Genomic DNA, 15,938 nt, shown 5'->3' with positions numbered 1-15,938 from the left:
TTAACTGTCAAAACTGGTAATATAATTGTTTTATAGAAGTATATAGTCACAGCAGCCTGTTAAACACAGAAAATAAAGTGGGTATGGCAACATAAATACAAATCATTGTATAATGCCCTACACAGCATTGCAGTTTCATTTAGCCAGTCACTATAAGAATATCAAACGATATTTACTGGAACATATATTACGGCTTCCTCTTGTTTCCTTCAGATACTGTGCACTCCGTAAGTGCTCTCAATATTCTACTTCATCATAATCTCTGCTGGAGGGTGCAAGATGTGGCCTTAACCCTTTAAATATAACACTTATTAGAAGATACACAAATATAACCTTGGGGTCTCGTGGGCCCCAATGTATTTCTTCTTATATTTGCCACATTTTTTTGAAATTTTTGAAAATATTTTGTTTACATATTTCTCACGTACATTTAATCGTGCTGAAACAATTTTAGTAACAATTTTCAAAGATGTTACATTCTTATTTACGAAAACGTATTAATATCCAAAAAAAATAAAATTTGAAATTTTAGAAACTATATTGAATATACTTTTATTTTCAGAAAGTACACAAAAAGTAGAAAAATTTAGTGTTTTTGGTAAAGTGAAAGCATTTAAAGGTTTTCTTATAATACCATACAAAAAAGATACTTTTTACTGCAAAAATTACCCAAATCCTCTTACATCATAGTTATAGGCTCTTATAAAATAGGTATAAATTGAAACCTAATTAAATCTGTTACCAGGACTTTTACTTACACACTATAAACTACATTTATTCCACATAATTTTAAATAAATTTTAGATCATTGAATTCTAACAAAATTAATTAACCATTAAGTGAAAAATGTAAGAAAAATTAATTATTTTCCTTGAAGTGATTTATGTCCCTTTTCTACTCTGTACAATCTCTGCAAACCATTGCACGATGTTCGTCACACATTGCAGATCAGGATGATGAACAGAGGAATTTTGTTTTCCAATCTCTTGCTCGAGGGCAGAAGGAGCAGCGTTGTTTCTAAGTGGCTCGACATCATTTGCAACATGACGTTCTGCTGGACTCTGCAGTATTTTTCGAATAGCAAGTTTGATTCCTCTCTGAATCGTTGGAATTTCCACTCGTTCATAGAGCCATGGTTTTATCAAGTACTTTGCCAATATCTGCAAATACTTCTTTTGGCTGAGTTTAGGATTTTTTGCATTCAAAATGTTGAAAACCATAGAGTTGACGCCACATTGACCCAACATCCCGAAAAAGAATCTTACCGGCCAACGTTTCGTTCTACAGCTGACACTGTAACCATGGTACCATTTGTCAAAAGTATCAGTCCCTCCTTTTGTTCAGTTATAGATAAGAACTATTTCGGGTTTCTTGGTCTCCGCACCTACATTTGCACTGTGATGCATTGTGGAGAGCAAACAGGTCTTGTTATGGTCGAAAGCGAATAACGATTCTCCTGCAGGTTTAGATTGCAAAAATTTTGCAGGTATCTCAGTTTTGTTAGCCCTCATTGTTCCAACCATTGTCAGTTTCTGGTCGACAAACATTTTGTTGAACAACGGGACGGACATGAACCAATTGTCTGGCGTAATATTACGATTTGTCCCATATAGTGGCTCAGACAGCTTTCTCACATAATATGTGGGTACAGGTTCACTGTTCAGGGTTTTTACTTTTCCAATGTAAGGAATTGCGTTTAACATGTAACTGGTCTTACAATCGTTCAGCATAACTATTTTCCAACCATACCTGCCTGGTTTTGATTTCATGTATACCCTGAATCTACATCGACCACGAAAGCCTATAAACTGTTCATCAATGGTGCAGTGCTGAAATGGTCTGTAATAAGCACGACAGTTTTCCATAAAAGTGTCCCACAAATATCGTATCGCAGCCAAACAATCATCTCTTATTCTCTCTTGTCTAGTGGCGTTGTCATCAAAGCGCAAGAAAGTAGTTATAAAGCGAAATCGAGGTAAGGACTTAGTAGCTCTGTAAATAGAAAACCATAGCTCAGTTGACCAAAGTTCTTCTCAATTCCTTTTTGAATCTTTGTGCACACCAGCCAAGTAGAAAACCCTATGTACGCAATCATTTCGTTTTTCCGTGTATTCCGCTGATACAGCTGCCTTACAATGTTACATACTTGTCTGTCTATTTCTTCATTAGTTCGCATGGTTATCTCTTCTAGCATCGCATCATCAGTTAGAAGCATCCAAGCATTTTCAGGTGTTCCTTTCTGCAACTCTTCCAAATATATGGCGTCTTTTTGTTCCTCCCCCGAATCAGATGTCTATGTCGTTGGTGTTCCTCATTTTCACTGCTGTCATCTTCTTCACCATCTTCTTGACTGTCTTCATTTCCTATTTCACAAGGCTCACCACTATTCAGCGCATCATTAGGTTCATTAGCAACCAGTTCATCATCTAAATCGTCATCTTCAAGAACGACATCTGGATCAGAATCAGTGTCATCACCAAATAGGCTTTCTGAATATTCTTCCTCACTTGTATCTAACAAAGCTAGAATTAAGTGTGGCCTATCACATAAATTTTCTGTCCTTTTGTTAGTACAAACTGATGAAAAACTTATAACTTAAAAAACGCACACGTTAATATAACTCTGGGGTCCAGCAGACCCCACAGCAGGTTGTTTGCTCTGCAGGCAGCCAGGAACAGACTGACAGCTGGCAGGCAATATTGCAAAATCATCACATGGATGCCAACAGAATTTACATAGGAGTGAAATATCCCTATCTTCTGTTTTCAAATAGAAATAACTTAACCCCAGGGTTATACTTAAAGGTTAAAGCATGTGTTAAGTTATCAGGGAATAGCTTCCATGGGAGTAAGAAGAACTATAGAAGGTAAAAACAGTAGCGAAAGATATAGGTTAGAATATACCCAACGAATAATCGTAAACGTTTCGTATAAAGATGCTACTCCATGGTGAAGAGGTGGTCACAGGGAAAGAACTTATGGTGGGTCACACAATACTGATGACCAAAAAAGAGTCGGAGTTTCCAATCAGGGCGATGATTAGTAGCAGAAACTTCCTCTGAATCGTTCTGATGGATGAGCTTTGTACACACCGACAATACATTTCCAAAAAAATCCATACACATACTCCCACAATTCGAGAAGCTCGTTTACAGCACACTGAATGGCTGAGCCAACACACATCAAGTTTCTGAACTTTGATTTCTAAAAGTGAGTACATTGAGTGATATTTTCGTTGCTAGATATTTCGTTTTTGGGTTGCCCAAAATGCAAAGTGTTTGACAGACCAGTAACACCGGAACAATTTGAGTACTGAACATTATAATTATCTATGCAGAATTCTTACTTATTTCATACCATCCAAAGCCTCAAAGCATCACTCTCACGCCTTTAAAACGGGGATTTTCATACATTATCAATATTTTGACCTCATCATTGGAGATATGCCCATAACCACACGTTTACTACCACTCCACTTGGATTTATGACACAAAGAATAACATCATCTAGATAGACAAGGTATGCCAGGGTAACAGTCCAGGGAATGGTCATAGCAGAACTCTAAATTCTGGAAGAAGAGTTCTTGTATGTCCTGCCCAAATATATCGTGTGCCACTGCTGCTGCTGTTGTAGTGATGGTAAGTGTCGCACTTATGCATGATACAGTGAGAGATTTTGTGCTATTGTGCTGTTATGTCTTCTTAAGCTATATTTTATCATCATGTTTTGCTTTCGTGGCAAATTGCAAACATTCCTTGATGAACTGGATATTTTTCTATTGAATGTTTAGAGATATGAAAGCAAACGTTGATTAGATTTTAAAATAACAGAACATAGCTGATGCCCACACTGAAGTAAATAAGAACCAACATTGGTAAAGCAATGGTCATTGAATAATGTTTTAGGTAAAAGTCAGCTCTAATGAAGTAGAAAAATATAGTTGTTTCTGATGCTATTATTTACATAAGGAAAAAACATGATCGATCACATAAACAGTCTCTGTTTATCTTCTTACAAATATTGATTGATATGCAATTATGTAAATTTACAGTTACTACTTCATATCTAAAAATTCATCTACCGAGTAGATGGAGTTGTCATTCTTAATTTGTTTTCAAATATTTATTTTCAGACTTATATCCTATTTGGGAAATCACCAATTATTTTTGTGGGAGCATAATTGACTCCTTTCTGTGCCAAAGTCAGATTTAATCCAGAACAGGGAAGATCATCCTTCCCTCTAGTATTATAGCCATGCTCTTCACAGTTATTTTAGAATTCGGATGGGTTATTAATAACAAATTTCATAAGTGAATATATGTATTGCGAAGGTACTACGAATATTCGGAGTTCCTTAAATAAATGTCTGCAATGATTTCTTGTGTGGGCACTAGCTATTATTCTGACTACACATTTTTATGCAATGAATACTTTTTCTCTTACTGATGAATTATCCCAAAATATGATGCCATATGAAAGCAATGAATGAAAATAGGCACAGTAGGCTAATTTACTGATATGTTTATCACGAAAATTTGCAATAACATGACATCATAACAAAGGCAAGTTGATATTTAGGGCCTCAGAACGAGTTGGCTGATTTTCAATCAAAAGAAAACTAAAACAACACTATTTAGGAATGACAATAGAAGCAGTAGAGAGTAATAACACAACCACAAGAACTGGATATGAATGCAGTTCGAGTCAAAAAATTCGTAGGGCTCGCCGATGACAACTGGAAAGACCCCATTCTTACTGTAACAAGCTAACTCAGTCCAGGTATATTTATTCTCAGAGACATCAACCCATTAGTTACAGAAGGTGCTGTGCAAATGGTATATTTCTCATATTTTAATGCCATTGTGCACCATGGAATAGAAATATAGAGTCATTTGAGTTTAAAAAAATTCAAATTGCAAAACGCAACCATCAGATTTATGGTAATGCAAGAAGAACAAATAGCTGTAGTCCACTATTCAAACAACTTAAAATTTTAAATTATTACAATATATATGTATATACAATAGTACAGCTTGTGTGGAAACATGAAAACAAGTTAAATAAAAATGAAGAAATACATTATAATGTGACCAGAAGCTCTATGAACTTAAGATTTTCACAACACAATACAGCTAAACTAGAAAGAAGTTGCAATAAAACCATACAAATGTTTACCATCTCATATTTACAAAATTAGCCTGAAAGAGAAGAGCAAACAATAAAACTACTGCCTATAGAAAGTCCTTTTTGTTCAGTCAATGAATACATACTAATTGCAAAAAAAGAAATAGGCATATTCTGTAATGGAACTGAAATATGCATAGATAGATATCTAATAAATTGGATATGCATTCTTATGTACGGTAGAATAGAAATAAAATCAGTGTAGGTGGAATGCAAAGTAGACACAAACTGTATAATTATGTCTGACGCTACTGTATTTAAAAATTATATACCTTAATAATTAATTAGTGTATATGATCGTTACTCTCGATAAACTTACATTGCAAATATGTACTTTGATCTGATCCATATATGTACATCCAAAGCTGTTGAATAAACAAATAAATAAATAAACTTTGAAAACACCCTGACATGATGACAAGTCGAAACTAAAGCCCCTTCCAAACGCAACTATCTTTCTATGCAGATATCTGTGAAAAACGCCTGTGCATGGAATAAATGACTGCAAATGTGGTGTGTTCACACTACACAAGTTCCAATCTACTGCTCAACTGACATCTGTCAGTCTAGAAAAGAAATTTCAGCAGCAGTCGACAAGGCTGCCACAACCTTAAAGCTTATTTCATTTATTTATAAATTATTAACAGAGAATGTTCTGTTATAGTCTGTTTTCGCAATTTGTGTCGCATAATGAAAAACGTGCAAGAAAAAGGAAGAGCGATTAACATGTTCTAGACATTGGCAGCTTAAGCAAAGGCAGTTTTTTCAAATAAATATATTTCATGATTTGCAAGGCTAACTTGACAACTGGTGTAATTATTTGAAGATAGGTTTGGACACATTTATTTGTCTTTTGATGCTCATAATCTCTCATATACAGTAACCATACAGTAAAGCTGCATGCCCTTGGGAAAAATTATGGCTTTAGTTTCCCCTTGCTTTCAGCTATTCGCAGTACCAGCACAGGAAGGCCGTTTTGGTTAGTGTTACAAGAAGGAAATGCAAACCTACGTTTCTAGCATTTGTAGACTTAGAGAAAGCTTTTGACAATGTTGACTGGAATACTCTCTTTCAAATTCTGAAGGTGGCAGGGGTAAAATACAGGGAGCGAAAGGCTATTTACAATTTGTATAGAAACCAAATGGCAGTTATAAGAGTTGAGGGACATGAAAGCGAAGCAGTGGTTGGGAAGGGATGAGACAGTGTTGTAGCCTCTCCCCAATGTTATTCAATCTGTATATTGAGCAAGCAGTAAAGGAAACAACAGAAAAATTCGGATTAGGAATTAAAATCCATGGAGAAGAAATAAAAACTTTGAGGTTCAACAATGACATTGTAATTCTGTCAGAGACACAAAGGACCTGGAAGAGCAGCTGAACGGAATGGACAGTGTCTTGAAAGGAGGATATAAGATGAACATCCACAAAAGCAAAACGAGAATAATGCAATGTAGTCGAATTAAATCTGGTGATGCTGAGGGAATTAGATTAGGAAATGAGACACTGAAAGTAGTAAAGGAGTTTTGCTATTTGGGGAGCAAAATAACTCATGAAATGTGATGTTACAGAAGAATGCTGAAGATTAGATGGGTAGATCACATAACTAATGAGGAGGTATTGAGTAGAACTGGAGAGAAGAGGGGTTTGTGGCACAAGTTGACTAGAAGAAGGGATCTGTTGGTAGGGCACATTCTGAGGTATCAAGGGATCACAAATTTAGTATTGGAGGGCAGCGTGGAGGGTAAAAATCGTAGAGGGAGACCAAGAGATGAATACACTAAACAGATTCAGAAGGATGTAGGTTGCAGTAGGTACTGGGAGATGAAGAACCTTGCACAGGATAGAGTAGCATGGAGAGCTGCATCAAACCAGTCTTTGGACTGAAGGCCACAACAATCTCTCATATAACATGGAAAAGTACTTTTAAGAGGATAGAAATTATTCCATAGTAGTGGCTGACGCTGACAAAATTCCTGGCAAGAGGAAGAGCTTTATTAAGAAGAATTCTCTACTGCAATCTCGAAACAAGCATTGAATGAAATCATACACAACACATGTGAAGCTATTTATTCTTACCTGGATGGGGATTTCATGAGGGCAAGTAAAATAGTTCAATTATCTAAGTTCTTGTTCTGGCAATTTACAGATAATATTTTTTACAGTTTTAGATGTGTTTCAAACTTAGCATATTCTTAGAAAGCGTAGATGTGGGCAACAAGCTATAGTTTAGTTGGTTTCTGAGTCGTGATTTTCAGTTCGCTGTTCAAGACTTTTTACCATAACATAAAACTCCACTTTGAAATCTAGACAGGGATTCATAGTCAACCTGGAAAGTCTTTTCTTCTAGTATTGTGGCAGTGAACTCTGCAGTTCAACTTTAAATCACTCTTGTTATGAAACACATAGTGGTTTAGAAAGTAAAATAAATGTAAGAACCCCTATGGTCCTGAAGACACTGCTGCAAGCTAATTCATTATCAATTTAAAACAACATTGCGATTGCACTTTTCTGTATAATAAATAGAGACCTACTTGTTTTTGCCATACTGTGACCCTTAGATCATGACAAAGGACTGTAGGGCCTACTGAGTGAAAGTATGCTAGGAATCCTTCTTGCACATCAACATTTTGAGAGAGCTGTCTAAGTGCAAAATAAGCAGAACTCGGATTTTCGTTGAAGTTAACCACATGCCTGTGCCACCTGAGTTTGTCCAAACTATTTTTGTTAGTAGCATCTAAAAGAGGAATTGAGTAAAGTTCTATGTTAACATCTGCAGTTATTTCCCTCAGTTGTTACTTGTATGATTTTTGCCTTAAAGATCAGTGAATAGAACTGCAAAAGATATATAGTAATTACTGTTATCTACAAGATAAACTTAAACTGTATTTCATATGATCTGTCTTTATTGGGATCGCTCAGGAAGTAGAGGACGAGGAAATCCCAGGAACTGGGTTGTAAATTTCGTCATGTCCCGAGCCAGATCGAACAGATTTTATCGCTTTGCTTAACTCCATGTGCTAAATAGTCGGCACGAGTTTCTTTGTTTTATTGCCATTTCCCTGTTTTTCAGTGATCAACCACTCGTAATTTCTCTGTTAAAGAATTTTACGCAGCTACCCTCTTTTCTCGATCGTTGTATGTCTTTCTCTTAATTTTCCACAGACATATCTGACTGTGATATACTTCAATGTGTTCAGCAATGAACACTCTATAGCACTGGCGAGTATGTGTCATTTTACAATTCACTGTGCACGCATAGACGAGAAACAATAGACATATCAAACAACTGACTCAAACATGCTTCGGTCGGCAGATTTGTTGCGATCTTCTGATCACACGCCACGATTTGTCTGTGCAGAGGTAACTGCAGCCCTCATATTTGAGCAATTTTGCTCAAACTATAAACTCCATCTTCCAGGTTTGTGCACATCTCATACTTCCACATATCTTCCGTCTGTGCAGATGTGATGTGTATGGGCATTTGTGCAGACAGATGATTGTGTGTGAAACGGCTTTAAAATATTAGATCGTTAGATCCCCTAGCAGAAAGTTTGGTCGCTGATATAAGTTTATCTTTACCGTTGGGTTCTCTCACGCGTGAGGTGGAGTATCTTTAAGGCTATGGCAAGTGCGTGCTATTCTTTGGACTCGTGGGAAGGTAACGTCTTTGACACATTGCGGCAAACTGGCAAAGTGAGTATAGTCGTGTTGTGAGGAGTAGGTGTCATCTTAAAAGTGTCATTCTAGGGTTGCTACGATGGCTGATGAATATACCAACGGGGCTCCAGAGAACGGGAATGTACCGGAGATTGAACTGATCATCAAGGTAATAATTTAATTTAAGATGCAGTTGATATTATGTTATGTAGTTCATAACTGCCAGAGGTGAAAATGGCTGATAGAGAATTTGAAGTATTGAAATTTTCATACTGAATGTGCGGAATAAAACGTCTCTATGCCTCTTTCCTGTTACGCGTGAGTGAGCATATATAAAACTCTAATCTGGATGTAGTTGTCTTCAATTCACTGTACATTTCTTCCTCGCGTTTTTCGTGTTTGTTCAGCAGTAGCGTATTTGTAGTATATAGCGTATATGTAGTATTTCATACGCAAATGCTGAGTCGTTCTTTATTCGCGCATACTGTAATCCGCTTAATTTGTTGCTCGTTTAGAATTTCACGTTAGTAGGCCGCATATTTACCGTGATGTAAAACTCATTTCAAATGTTGACACTCTTTCTTTAAAAAAACATTAAAGTGAGCCTCTTAAACATTCATTGAAAGCTTGTGACGAAATAGTGAGGAAACGACTCAGGTGACTAAAACCTGCGTCCGGTATCGGTTTTCCTGGTTATTTAGTGAGATGCCTCGCAAATTGGTCAGAAACGGAGTTAAATTATCGTTATGTGGTTGAAAGGCTATTTAACGGGGAACGTGATCAACCTACGTATGAACTATCGTTGCGTTTCTACCACTGCGGGTATGTAACGTTTTCAGTAATATTAACCGAAGATTTTTAGTCACTGCGCAGGGTAACATCGATTGGATCGATATCGTTGCCTGCTTGTATTTTCTTTGTATAAAATTCTTCGGCACGAACCACTAGATCTGTAGGTCCTTTGTTTTTATTTATTAAGACCTTTTTTTTTATTTACAGAAAATTCCTTGCACTCTGTCAGATGAATTTCTAATGTGGCTTTTTAAATACCTGTAATAGCTATTCTGAAAAGTTTGGCTTGGTTCTTGTGATCCATTTGGGTATTGTTTTTTCTAGGATACTAACTCAGGCGAATGTTTTCAGTTCAAAATGAGCAATTGAAATAACTGGCTATTATTTAATTTTGCAGGCACGAAGTAAAGTGCTATGTTGACTGGAAATAAGAATTTGTATTTTGCACCCTTCCTTGCTACAGAAGGGTGGGTTGGTGTTATGTGGAACATGAAGATAATTTTGTCTGACAAAAGCATTCACTTTGTGACCAGTGTGGGACTGGGACAAATGTTTTAAGAGGTTAGGCATACTGCCTTTTGTGGTTGCGTTGCACAAGTCACTTCTGGAACAGCCATTTTCAGCTCACTATATCTGATGAGCTATTCATGTTTAGATGCATCTGTGATTCAAAATTAAATGGTAGGCTAAACTTTTTAGGACAGTTACTTGGGAAAAATTTAAATGTTTAAAAGTTCAATTAAGCTGATAGTTCTGGTGGTGTATAAAACATTTTTCCAGTGTTTTGGGTATGCTTGTCAATGCAGAAAACTTAGGGCCATTAATGAAAGAGGGAGGACAAAGTTTTTTGGCCGCATTAATGTTTGGCATAAATGATGCACACTCTTAGGTTTGATATACTGGAATTGACACATTTACAGGGTTATAGAAAAATTATGCTTATGATAAGCTGGTTGTGATATTACTAAACCACCAATTGCCCCATCAGTGGATACAACCACTATTCTTTTGGGGTTGTCACTGTCCTTTGTGTTAAGTATAACAGGGTATTTTTACTCTGGCAATTTTGGCTTTGAAGTTCAAATATTAATAAGTAGACATTTGTTGCATAAGATGTTCTGAGCCACTGGTTAGCACTTCCTGGCTGAAAGTAGTTTACTATAGAGAAAGTTTGATTTATAAAGGGCAAGTTAGTGCAGTGCTACAGTCATCGTGTGGATTGGGAAGTGATAGTTTCACACACAGGATTTTTCATTCTGCTCTGATTTAACAATGAAATTTTGACTGTGGCTACAGATGAATGTAAGAATGCACTCTACAGAAGGTGGATAGTATTACTTGTTCCAAAAATGGATGCTGTGATCAGCTGACAGGTGCAGTCACTCAGGTCTAACATTCTTTCCTCTGTTTAGGTAGGCTTTGTTGACTATTGTGCATCTCTAGTTTTTCCCTGCACCAGGAAAGTTAATGCATAGACATACTGTTATACACATTTTATATGGTTCACTGGTTAACACTAATATTCAGTAGGAGCAGTTGGTCTCGGTTTATATTTCCTTTGGTGTCCATAAGTGCCAGGATGATTCTGTGATGGGCCCATTAAATTACAATCTTCTGAGTTTGTTGTAACTGTTAGTGGAATATTAGGCTGTAGTCTGACTGCGCAGACCTAGTTGCAAATGAACCACCCCATTAATGAAGATTCTGCTGTACTTGTCTTCAAATGAAATTTATCTTGGTGGCATTTTCAATATCTAAGAAGCTAGAATTTGCTTGTCAGTGGAAAATCGTCAGCGATTTGTGAAATGTCATTCCTATAAATGAATGAGATGTTTGTAGACCTACCTTGACTCAGTGGCATTTTCCTTAAGCTTATTCTGTGATAGATTAACTTAATGTGATGTTGGGGAGGGAACTTACTCTTGTGTAGTAGGTGTGCTTTTTTTTTCTTTTTGTCAGTGGGTGAAAGCTCAAATCTTTATACCTGCATATGTCATTTATGGTAAGTTGGTGAGAATGTAAGCTTCAATAGGTTTGACTTATTTGCCCTTTATGAAACTTAATAATCTTTAAATGTGATTTAAAAACTTCATAGCAGATAAGATCGCTATATGGCCTTAGTCAATGTGTGGCTTTCCTCAACCTGAAGTTAGGTCCGAACATTGCAGTGCTTTACTACACCTTGTCCTGTGATCTGTAAGAGGTTACCCTGCAGATTACTTGGAGACCACCAATTTAATGGAGACTGATACATTGTGCAACTTAATTTTGTCAGGAAATCATTACCATAGGTGAAACATTGTCTTCGGTCTGGAGACTGGTTTTTTATGGTGCTCCACACTAGTCTGCTTAGCACAGCTCTTTTCATCTCTTTGTAATGACTGCAAGATGTATCCAGTTGAACTTGTCATATGTTGGACTCCCTGTACAAATGTTACAAACCTGTCCGTTCCCTTCCACCCACATACTTTCTTGTTTCACCAAATTAATCTTTCAGCACTCAGGCTGCTTCCCAAATCAATTCAGTGTGCATCTCTTGTCTTATCTGTACATTTAATTTTCATTCTTTCACAGCACCACATTTCTCTTGGGTGCAAGTACACTCCAAAAGCTTTTAGTAGACTTGAAATTGGTATATATTTTTAATATATTTTCTTCTTATTGCCAGCCTCCATTTTATATCTTAATTCTCTCATCAGTTACTTTGTTGCCACAACAGCATTAGACTTGCTCATTACCCTTCTCTAATTGGTGTTAATGATATAACTTACTTTCAAGACTATCCATTCTGTTCAGTTGCTCTTCAAAGTCCTTTACTGTCTGGCAGAATTAAAATGTCATCGGTGACTGTTTCTCCTAACTTCAACTGACCCACTCTGATACTTCTCATAATCTTATGCTTACAAGGGAACCTCCCCATCGCACCCCCCTCAGATTTAGTTATAAGTTGGCACAGTGGATAGGCCTTGAAAAACTGAAAACAGATCAATCGAGAAAACAGGAAGAAGTTGTGTGGAACTATGAAAAAAAATAAGCAAAATATACAAACTGAGTAGTCCGTGCGGAAGATAAGCAACATCAAGGCTAGTCTGAGCTCATGAGCGCTGTGGTCCTGTGGTTAGCGTGAGCAGCTGCGGAATGAGAGGGCCTTGGTTCAAGTCTTCCCTCGAGTGAAAAGTTCAATTTTTTATTTTCAGACAATTATCAAAGTTCAGGCACTCACACATAATCAACATTGATCTCCAAAATTCCAGGGCATGACCTGATTTGCTTGGACATATGCAGGATTTGACGGTGTACCCATGGAAAAATTTGAGAACGTTAAAAACATGTTTTAACAGAGCACAGGAAAAACTGTGCGACTGTCAAACTGTTGCATTCATTTGTTGCAGTTTATGTCACAAACTCTTATGTTTTCATAACTTTTTTGGGAGTGATTATCACATCCACAAGAATACCTAAATCGGGCAAGGTAGAAGAATCTTTTTACCCATTCGCCAAGTGTGAAAGTTGGGTGGGTCGACAACATATTCCTGTCATGTGACGCACATGCCGTCACCAGTGTCGTATAGAATATATCAGACGTGTTTTCCTGTGGCGGAATCGGTTGACCTATGACCGTGCGATCAAATGTTTTCGGTTCCCATTGGAGAGGCACGTCCTTTCGTCTACTAGTCGCACGGTTTTGCGGTTCGGTCGCAAAACACACTGAACTTATTACAGTGAACAGAGACGTCAATGAACGAACGGACGGATCATTAATTTGCGAAAATAAAAAAAAGTAAACTTTTCACTCGAGGGAACCCTTGAACCATGGACCTCTCGTTCCGCAGCTGGTCACGCTAACCACAGGACCACGGCGCTCCTAAGCTCACTGTCATTGATGTTGCCTATCATCCGCACGGACTACTCAGTTTGTATATTTTGCTTATTTTTTCATAGTTGCATACAACGTCTTCCTGTTTTCTCGATTGATCTATGTTCAGTTTTTCAAGGCCTGTTCACTGTGCCAACTTACAACTAAATCTGAGGGGGGTGCGATGGGGAGGTTCCCTTGTTAGCACTGAGTCTGATTTGTTCAAAAGTTACAGATTACCTTTCATTCTGTTTTATGTCTGATAGTTCAGCATTTCAAAATGTGTGTGCTGGAAAGACAAACGGCGGGCAACAGGAAAAAATAATTAGTGGTCTGTGACTCGGGACAGACCTAGTGCCCAGTGACAGGCGATATACCTTTGCCCTCGCCTTCAATTGCGGCTCAAATGCAGTGCATCTAAGGGCGTGTGTAGTGCCGTCTTGTACAAGGAGGCGCGGCTTCCGGCCGCGGCCGCTCCGGCAACGCTGCGCCTGTCTTGACCCAGTAAACCCGGTGCACTGATAGCCCAAGGCGGTGCCGCCCGGCCCGCCGCTTTGCTCGTCACCGCGGCACCCAGACCAGGATCACCGCACTAGAAACGCGGGCTGTAAAGCTCTGGATTTACCAAAATTTGATGTGATTTTTACGTAATTATCACTTGAAAATGTGCAGCTCGGTGGATCAGTGCAGGACTACCAATAAAATATCTTGGGTTAGGTTTCATGTCAGACCTAAAAACTTTTGTATTTAACACGTCACTTCAGTGTGCCCTAAGTTACAGCATTTTTCTTTAGTGGATACTCTTCTCTTGCTGATAAAATACACAAGGCAGAAGCTCCTCACTTCCTTCAGACTGACATTTTCGTCAGACATAAAATTCGCAGGCCATTTCGGAATCAGGTTACTGCCACTATCCCAAGGTTTCACACCTATGATCAGATAGGATGTATGGCAAGTCAGTTGTCCGTTAGCTGATGGTGTTTGCTCATTTGGTGTTAGAGAGGACGCCTCGCTTATCGGGTGTCAATACTTTGCGGATTTTTTTTACGAGAGAAAGCAAAACCATCAGATTGTGCGAGACTCTACTCATCAATAACACTGGTCAACACTCATTTTCTTGCCAAGGATATTTGAGTGGCTTCAGGATGGGTTAGTGGTGCTGAGGACGAATATAGCAACCATTTATGCAGTTTGGCTCTAGTTTTTGAGATAAAGCATGATTTATTCAAAAAATTAGAAAAAATTGCTAATACTGAACTCGAGAGCTACAAACTACAATGAAAAAAGAAAATAATCTTTATAAATAGAATCTATGAAAACCTGATAGGCATTTGTCCACGTATAAAACATAATTGAAAAGTTTCTCTGTAAGTATATCATTTTCCGTCCATGACGAACCGCTTCCTGCACGCTTTCCTTTTATACGTCTCATCAGAACAGTCACGTTGCAGATTCCAGCAATAATCTGCCATCATATGCCTGTCCCATCTTCCTTTATATCTTTCCTCTATTCCTTTCATATCTTGATGGAACCGCTCTCCTTGTTCCTCACTGAAATCATCTAGATTACGAGGAAATCGATCCAAGTGGCTGTGAAGGAAGTGCAATTTTATGCTCATGTTAGCTCCTAAGTTTTGAAAGTTAGTGAGCATGTTTTTGACCAGTGCCTCGTAATTGGGAGCTTTATGATTGCCCAAAAAACATTTTACAACAGCGACAAAACTGTTCCAGGCCGATGCTTCAGTGACAGTCATGACACTTGTAAAATTGGTATCGTTGATGAGCCTGCGAATTTGAGGACCATCAACTATTCCTGCCATAAGTTTTTCACTACTGAGTACAGGGAACGTATTGCAGATGTATGTGAAGCAATTACCATTTCTGTCTAAAGCTTTGGTGAATTGCTTCATTAGTCCTAACTTAATATGTAATGGTGTAAGAACAATCTTGTCCCTACTAACCAGAGGTTCATTAATGTTTGCTTCACCAACAGCCATATGTTCCCTTGGAGGCCATGTTTTCTGCTTCCAATGTTCGTGCTTTGCCCTACTATCCCACATGCAGATAAAACATGGGTGCTTTGTGTATCCACTTTGTTGTCCAAGCAAGAAGTTCACCATTTTCAAATCAACACAAATCAACCACTGGTGCTGCATATACTGAATTTTCTGCAGAACCATCTTGATGTTAGCATATGCTTCACAAAGTTTTGTTGAGTGGGCAATTGAAATAGATGCGTAACGATTGCCATTGTGTAGAACACATTTTAAACTTCTAGTGGAACTGTCTATGAAGAGACGCCAGTCCTCTGGTCTATATTCCGGCAGCCCCAATACAAGTAAAAGTCCAGGTATATTGCTGCAATACACTATAACCTCTTCTTGGTTGAAGTATGGAAGAAGGTTTTCTTCTCTCGTCCGGTAAGCTGTTATTTTAACACTTGGATGAAGA

General features: G+C 37.9%; 1 protein-coding gene across 1 annotated transcript in view; it reads left to right on the top strand.

Annotated features, from left to right (window-relative positions):
* Window positions 1-8,848: 8,848 nt before the first annotated feature.
* Window positions 8,849-15,938, top strand: part of LOC124777004 (chloride intracellular channel exc-4) — a 181,856-nt gene continuing 174,766 nt past the window's right edge. Inside the window, exon 1 of the mRNA XM_047252253.1 lies at window positions 8,849-9,008. Within this exon, the coding sequence (XP_047108209.1) occupies window positions 8,940-9,008 (69 nt within the window). The 5' untranslated portion in view covers window positions 8,849-8,939. The remainder of the gene's footprint in view (window positions 9,009-15,938) is intronic.

Source organism: Schistocerca piceifrons, chromosome 2 (genome assembly GCF_021461385.2).
Source record: "Schistocerca piceifrons isolate TAMUIC-IGC-003096 chromosome 2, iqSchPice1.1, whole genome shotgun sequence".
In the NCBI taxonomy this organism is placed as follows: Eukaryota; Metazoa; Arthropoda; class Insecta; order Orthoptera; family Acrididae; genus Schistocerca; species Schistocerca piceifrons.
The sequence above is the reverse complement of the archived record's forward strand: the minus strand, read 5'-3'. Positions and strand labels throughout refer to the sequence as shown.